General features: G+C 35.8%; 1 protein-coding gene across 2 annotated transcripts in view; it reads left to right on the forward strand.

Annotated features, from left to right (window-relative positions):
- Positions 1–2,734: 2,734 nt before the first annotated feature.
- Positions 2,735–8,608, forward strand: part of AHR (aryl hydrocarbon receptor) — a 91,380-nt gene continuing 85,506 nt past the window's right edge. For both annotated transcript variants that reach the window (XM_019534241.1, XM_019534247.1), the window contains exon 1: positions 2,735–2,816. In XM_019534241.1, the coding sequence (XP_019389786.1) occupies positions 2,814–2,816 (3 nt within the window). In that variant the 5' untranslated portion in view covers positions 2,735–2,813. The remainder of the gene's footprint in view (positions 2,817–8,608) is intronic.

The raw sequence follows: 8,608 nt of genomic DNA on the forward strand, positions 1-8,608 counted from the left end.
CTCTTTGGCTCATGATTGCCCTTAGAAAGCCAAGACTCAAAATAAAGGCCTTGGTTCTTCTGTTGCTCAAAGCCACATAATCAGTTTACCTCAAATTGTATTTGACAAGGCACCCACTACACACAGTGCTCTTTTCATTTTGGATCTTTTCAAAGTCAGAATTTTCACAACTGTTCATTCCCTTTTCTGTATCCTCCCCCCACCCCCACCCCTTTTTCGCACAAGTCTATTCCTGGACCAATTTCCAAACAGTGGGAAAACTGACCCTTTATTTCTAGAACAAGCTCAGTATTAGTGGGGATTAATATAAGTACCATATTAGTTGTTGTCCTGGAGGTTTTGTGTGTATCTGTAAACGTATTATAGTCTCTATTAAATAGCAAATGCAGGAAATGCGATGGGACATCTCTTTAATGGTAACAGCAGCACACTTTTTTAATATTGAAAGTGAACAGCTAACAAAAATTAAACTTAAGTACTTGCCAGTTAGAAAATAGTGTTACTGGAGAAGCACCTGCCCTTTAAAAATTGATTTAAAAGGTTTAGATCTTAAGTAAAATTGTCAACACAATTTCAGCCAAAATAAAAAGGGGAAACGCAATTGAAATGGAGAAATATGAGGCTAACAATGTATGGCATGCATGTATGATACGATGTCAATTCTATCCGTTATTTATTTGACTGGAAATCATGAAACTGTCTTGCAGTTCATATCATATCTGCATTTCATCACTGCTGAAAATACTACAGGAGCTTTTAAATTGCTAGCTAGTGCAAAATATTAAGTTGATTGAAGTCAGTACTTTGAATTAAGTGCTCCCAGGACTATTTAGACTAAATAAAGCCTTTAGGTACAGACAGGCATGTCATGTCTTGCAAAACCAATATACATAATAAAATAGCATAAATCGTAGCAGGCTGACAACTTTATAAACTTACATAAAAGTGAACGATAATATAGAAGCAGTAACCCATAGCCTCTCCGCTTAAACTGTGATTTCCTAATTGCATGCATGTTGGAATACAATACAAAGCTAATCTGTTAACAAAGTATTTGCTTATATTGCTTGAATATAATTTCAGGTAACATAGATGAGTGAGGGACACAACCCAGTTCTTTAACTTTAATATATATAAAAGATTGTGAAAATTCAAGGGCATGGCAAAGGAAATTTATAGTGGGTGTAAATGGAAACTAGAAGCAAGATTACATAAACCCTATTATAATAATTCACATTGGAGCACTGTTACTTTAACTGTATTTGAACAGTATATTTTGGCAATTTGTCATGTCACACAAGCTATAAATTTTGGGATTATCTGAAAGTTGAAGGGCAGTTTTGTGCTTGAAGCAGGGAATGCTCACTATGCTTTTGGCTCTGAGAGGATGTTTCTTGGTGGCTGTATGCATCTCCCCCACTAAAATCTAATTAAAAGCATCTAGAGCAGTGGCTTCCTCAGGAACTCCCAGTATGTTTCAGTGTGTTCTCTTAGATTAGAAGGGATGTGGGGCAGGAGTTTGTCTGATAATAACAAAGTTTTCAGCAAAGAAGTTCACAGATAATGTATTTGTCAACGGAAAATAAGCTGTACAGTAAACTGAACATGTATCAAATGCTTTTCAGGACCAAATACAAAGAATTGATTTTCATTGCATCATATTTATTAAATTTTTATTATTTGTTGATATTTAAATGACCATTCTTTTATTTTTAAAATAAAGCAATTGTAAAATGAAATGTGATTTTATATATTTAGACTAGTATGTACTAATCTTTTAATACATTTCAATAAAGAGTCTGCAACCCCTGGGGCTCTATTAAAAATAACCCCCCTTAGAGTAACATGGACTCTTCTGTGTGATGAAACGGGTAGGGGAATATCTAACTTTATAAATATGCCACAGTTGCCATGTAGGGCTTGATCTAGTGAGGAAGCGCCACTGGTGTGCTTTGGGCCTTGGTCCCTGTTTATTGGATGCATCATCATGTAACTCGAGAGTAAATTTCATTTAACGTCCTAATGCAGCTGTTTGACATACATCACAAGCAGAAAGAATTATCAGTTAAATAAACAATCTGTCCTTCACCATTTTAATGTATTTAATAGGAACAGGAAAATATTGAGCTGTATAATTGTTTAAATAAATGTGCTTAAACATGGACGCATAGTCATAGTATAGATTCTTCTAGGGTGCAAAAACATGTACTAAATCTAGAATGCAGACTGTATTTAATTATAAAATTACATGTTGTAAAGGTTAATTAACTAATGGGAATTCTTTTTTTAAAGAAAGCAAAGTAACTGAAATACAGTTGGAAAAGTTGATTAAAGTTGTTTTAAATTGACTTATTGTTGATTTTGGCTGCCATTACTTAAATAAAGTCATGCTGTTGATTGTTGCTGAGCTAAGTTTATTTGGACTTGGTCTCAGCTGTTACTTTTCACTGAAGAATGTACTAGTCATTCTGGGAAAGGAGATTCATGTTTTAAGTTTAAAAAATGATTTGTACTGGTAGTCATCAATTTAAATGGGAAAAATTTGCTGCCTTTCTATGGAAGAAATAGCTATGATATAATATTTTGTGGGAGAAAAGTTTGTATTAATACAGTTTCTCTTTTTCACAGAGTAAAGCCATCTCCAGTTGAAGGAGTCAAGTCCAATCCATCCAAGAGACACAGAGACCGGTTAAATGCAGAGTTGGATCGCTTGGCTAGCCTTCTGCCTTTCCCACAAGATGTTATCGCCAAGCTGGATAAACTGTCTGTGCTTAGGCTTAGCGTCAGTTACCTGAGAGCCAAAAGTTTCTTTGATGGTAAGAGCTTAGAATTTAATTTTTCTTGGACTGCTTATAAAATTCTCTTAGTACTGTATGTCAGTTTCAGCTGTTTAAGTACTTTAAAATGTTGAATTTATTTATAGTTTTATGAAATGTCCAGTTCTTTGGTAATGTACAGTATAAGTTTATAAAATCAGTTTTCCAGTTTCTTGAAAACCAAATGCATCTACTTGTATGTCATTTAATTCACCACCCTTTGAAAAGTTTGCACTTGAAAGTAATACTACTTTCAAATGACTTTTCCAGATCTTTTCCTTAAGCTTTCAAAGCCTTAGTGATATAAAAATTTTTAAAAGAAAGATTTTAATAAAATTATTGCTGTACTTGCAACCCTTTTTCCTATGAATTTTCCAGAAGTTGGAAGTTTTCCTTTGCGATGCAGCAAAGATAATTTTGCTCTGAGTACTTATTGTTACATTCTCTTCCCATAACTTGCTTTGCCTTTGAAACCACTGGAGGAAGTGAAAATAATTAAGACAGATTGTCTCTTGTCCTGTGTTTAAGCTCGCTTTTTGTATGACAGTGGGAGGTATTTAAAACCAGTTTTGGTTCCTTAATTCTGTGGGCTGCCTGGCATTGCCCCTGTCTCTAGTATATGCAGTATCCTATAGGGCACATCTACACATATGCTTTACTGCAGTTGACAAATTAGCTCCACAGTTAAGCATCACCATCTACATCTGTGCAGTATTAGGGTGCAATAGATTAGTTAAATGTGCACTAAGATGATGCTGTTCCCCCAGAGTACTATCTTAGGGCTCAGTAACTTACTGTGCCAAAGCACATGTTTAGATGGTGGCCAGGGCTGGCTGGGACATGACGGTATGAAAGTGCAGGGCTGCCTGCTGCCCAGCCCTGCACTTTAACACGCTTGTGCCCCAACCAGCCCTCCGTCACCCAAACATGGCACCTGCAGCCCGGGCCTGAACCCCACCCCCACCCAACCCTCCTGCCAGCCTGGGGGTGCTCTGCCCTGCTCAAACTGCTGCAGTCCCAGGCACAGCACGTGCACCCTAGACCACAGCAGTTTGAGCATCTACACATGCTATTCAGGCGCACAAACTGTGCTGGAGTTTATCGCAGCACTTTAATGGTACATGTAGATGGCCCCACAGAATGTAAATTTAGCCGAGCAGCTTGCATCATCTGAGAATTGATGCTCTCTGTATCTCCCCTAGAGAAGCTGTCTAGGATGAAATGGTTGGTTTAATGCCAGCTGAGAGCTGCTATATTGTATTTGAATAAAATCCGTCTTTTTTGTTGGTATCAGTTGTTATGATGTAGCAGTTGAATTTCTGTCTATAGATGCAGTTTAAGTTTATCAGCTAAACAAATTGATGAACTTCAGCTAACTGTAAAGTTGGAAGTACTTCTTATGTAGCCATATGATGTTATAATCTTCTGGCCTTATGCCCTACTGGTGTCATGTTTTGGCCTGATAATACAATTGCTTATCTAGGATAATTAGGTTTCATATTCTAGCTAAGAGAGTTTCATAACTGTTTTTCCCCTGTAGGTCTCCAGTGCAGACCTAGCATTTATATTGCATATAATTATTAACTAGCCCTAGTACATTTTTTTTTTTGTCCTTTTTTTGCTTTTTTTCTGCCTTGTTGAATAAATGGTCTATGTTATGTCTGCTTTTGGGATTGTTAAAGTTAGTTGAAAATATAAACCTGGTCGCACTAGAACTGGTTGAAGATTTTCCAGCAGAAATGATGCTTACTGTCATGAAATCAACATGTTTTGCAGAAATGTATAGGTTTCCTCAAAATATTAATGGAAAACAGAAGAAGTTCCATTTTAATAAGAGCGAAATATTTTCTTTTTTGCATGTATATATCAAAGCAAGGTGTTTTAGCCTTATCAAGAAAAATATTTCAGAATATTTTATTTTCCCAAATATTTAGAGACTTTTGTTCCTGGGATGAAATTTTTAAATTTCCTCATTTTTCTATGAGATAAAAATCAGAAATAAATCAGAATCAGACTTCCTTTTTTTTCAGTTCTTGCTCAACAAAATAACTTTAATCTTTCAAAGTCTGTGAATAGTGACTGACATTCCTGTCCAAGTTGTGCGCGAGTCTGTCCTTTTATTAATCCTTTTAAGGATCAGATCTTGATCCAGGTTCATGCTTTACAAAAGTATGCCAAAAGCTTCAAATATCCCATCCCAAACTTGTCTTACGTTGCTTGCATCTTGGTAAATCTAGATGTGGAAACAGTTTCCACTCATTCAGAGAATTTATGATTTTTATCTTGTCCTTTTGGCATCAGAGAAGCATGGGTACTCTTCAGGGTACAAATAATTTTCAGTGTGTCCAGATTTGTAGCAAGATAATACAATATAGAACTGAAAATGCAATCTTTTAGGATGAAAGCCATGGAATTTGCACAGCAGTATGCAACTAATGTACCATATTGGACATCAATAGTTGTGATATGTGAAGTGTTTTTAATTGTGTTGTATAGTAATAAGTTATTTTGCAGAATATTGATATACCGGTGTGTAGGAAACATAGCATTATGTGCATATACTGCAAGAGTATTATGGCAATATCCATTAAGCTGTATGTAGAAATGGTTAGGAATACAAAGAGAAACAGCCTGTGTTAGACTGGTGCTCATCTATCTTGAGTAGAATTGTCAATGTAAGGGGTTTGTTAACGTTTTTCTTTTAAAAAGACTTTCACTAGTTCTTTCCCAACTTTAGTAAGATAGTTTATGTATACCAAGTGGGTTGGTAATTGAAAATTTGTCTCATTGTGTTAACATGTACAACAAATTGTTATCGCTAAAAGTGAAGGTCCACAAATAAATGTAAATGACTAAGATTTCAACAGATTTAATATTAGGAGTGGCAGTAATCTTAATCTCATCACTATTTTTAGTAGACCTATCATATAGTTAACTAACAAAATTCCAACCTAAAACTGTTCAACAAAAGAAAATCACTAACGTGGCTACAGTTCGGATGCACAATTCTACACCCCTTGGACACACCTGATTGCAAAGTGTATTTTAAAACAGAGGTGCCCTCTACAGTATATTATGTACAGCAGGCTTTTCAGAGAAATGTAGTTTACCATATTTTGTGCTGTGAGCTCAGCTATCTTATACAAAGAATAAACCTGATGGTCAAAATGCTCACCTTCTTAGCATTTATTTCAACTTCAGTGCATAGCCTGAACCACCAGCCTGAAGTAAAGGGAAACGCTAAATGAATAACAGGATGCAAACGGGGGGGTGTGTGGATTCCTGCGGAAAGTAAAATATAAACGTATAATCATATGATCTTGTTTGAAAGGAAACCCAAGTTTTTGCTGTAACAATAGATATTTTTTCAAAGAAAGCACTTACATTTTTCCAAGTTTAAATAATCCAGAGTGGATGTCTGTTTTCTGAAGACGGAAGTCTGTGAAAGAAAAAACTACTTTTGTAAAACACATGAGTAGAAATCACGTTTGGGTTTTTTTAGTAAGTTTTTTTTTCCATTTAATTAGCCATCTTTCAATCATAGCTCTGAAAGAAGAAAGTGGAAAAAAATTCATGGGTTGCTCAGTCATTAAGATGATGATGATAGTAATGTTTCCATGTCAAGATTGCACATGTTCTTAGATTTAAACAACTAAGGAATTATGCAGACTGCATTTTTATTAGAAAACTAGTAGGGAAAGTGAACTCAATTTCTGCTGCATTGTGGTATTAGAAAGCACACCTTTTTCAGTGATTTATGGTCTTATTTAGTCTATACAAAGATTTTTTTTGGTTCGAGGCGGCTGGGTTAACTAACCAAAGTGGTTGTTCTGACATCTTGTTTGGGTCTTTAAGCTGTACTACAATTGAGTTGCTCTAATTTTGGATCACTGCAACTTCAGGTATGCCATTTCAGTGACACAACATTCACAGCTGTGTAGAACTATGGGAAAAAATGTGTGCTCGTTGTCTTGGTTTTTATAAGATCAATTGATAACCATTTCCACAACCTTAAAAAAAAAAAAAAAAAAAAAGGGGTCTATTAATAACAAGTTTTCTCATATTTACAGAATGGAATTTAGGCTGAAGGGCAAAATATAGTTGGGTAGAATTCCTATTATGGCATGCTAGTATATTTGTCTTATTTTGGGGAGCAATCTAACTTGCATTTGACTTCTTAAATTTTGTATTTAAAAGTCCAAAGGGTAAGAAAGAGGACTCATGGAAGCTCAGATAAAGTAGCTGTTCTCTCACGTTTATCTGGTTAGCATAATGAGCCCAATTGATCTGAAGTATCAGAAGCTGAAATCCAAGCATAGTACTCCAGGTTTGGTAATATAAATTATTAAAAATGATGTTAAAACTAAAAGTTTTTCTTAAAAATCTACTTATCGGTGATAAATAAAACGATACATGAAGGCATAAGCTGTACCTAATATCAAAGTGAGGAAACGATACAACTTAAAGTGCTCAACATAATGCCCCTGAACTACTCATGGTACTGTAATTTTTGTTATATCAAAAGGTCTTAGAAACAATGTTTAACATTTTGCTTAATCATATGACTCTCCCTCCATTTTTATTAATTCCTGTGGTTTTGAGAATGCAGTCCTTCTTGTCTTCCTTGGTGGACAGTATCTGGAGTTGCAGAAGAACCTTTCTGTTCAAAATTGGTTTCTTATGGTCTATGAAAGTGATTTTTAGCAAGTCCAGCAACAAATAATTTAATGTAGAGTCTTTTTCTATTGAAGTTGTATTGCTTAAGTTTCCTTTGAAATATAATTAACACACGTTATTTGGCCTTGATTGTATCGTGCATCTTGTCAACATGCTCATGGTGGCAAATTTATTTTGTTTCAGTTTACTACCTCTACTGCAGATCATGCTGGTGGTCCCCAGTCAGCTTCCCACTGTGCTGTGCATCATAAAATCATAATAGAGGCAGTCTCTATTATAGAGGATGAAAAATGGGGGAGACAGACAGGGAATCCAGGGATCCCAGCAGAGCAGCTGATTAATTGGTATATATATAACCTTTTTCTAGGTGCTAGACTGTTTAAAGGGGTGGTTCAAGTGATGTCTAAGAACACTTCCAGGGGTCCCTTTGAACGTTGAAGAGTGGCTTAAGTCTCCCATAGAGCCTTATGCACATTTTCATAGAATTTGAGTTTAGAAGAGTTGATTAGATCATCTGTTCTATTTGTATACCTATCCATTAAATTTCACCCTCATGGTTTTACTTGTTTGTGTAGCAGGTCCTCCAGGTTGATTTGACAACTTGGAGATAGATAATCCAACCGTTTCCTTGGTAAATTTTACACAGAGGTTAACTACCCTCACTGGTTTTTAAAAATGTTAGGCCTTATTTTTTAAATTCTGAATTTGTCTGGTTTCAGGTTCTAATCAGTAGTTTTTGTTCTGCCGTTCTCTACAGTATTAGAGCTCTTTTTATAGCTACAGTAGTAGTTTCTCCCTGCAAAATTACTTTTAATTACTTTTACATAGTAATCAAGTCATCTGTAATTTCTTTATGAATGAGCCATTTGCCTGTTATTGAAAGCCACTTTCTCCAGTCCTCCCTTGTGAGGTGATTGAACCAGTAGGAATTCAGAGCATGGTTACCAGATCAGACTCCAGATGGAATGCAGTGGTTTCATAGTTTCTAGGGTCAGAAGAGACCTGAGCAGATCATCTAGTCCGACTCCCTGCCATGGCAGGAAAGAATACTGGGGTCAAATGACCCCAGCAAGATGTTCATCTAACCTCCTCTTAAACACCCCCAGGGTAGGAGC

The sequence above is a fragment of the Crocodylus porosus genome, unplaced genomic scaffold, assembly GCF_001723895.1.
Source record: "Crocodylus porosus isolate Cpor-Errol unplaced genomic scaffold, CroPor_comp1, whole genome shotgun sequence".
NCBI classification, from domain to species: Eukaryota; Metazoa; Chordata; order Crocodylia; family Crocodylidae; genus Crocodylus; species Crocodylus porosus.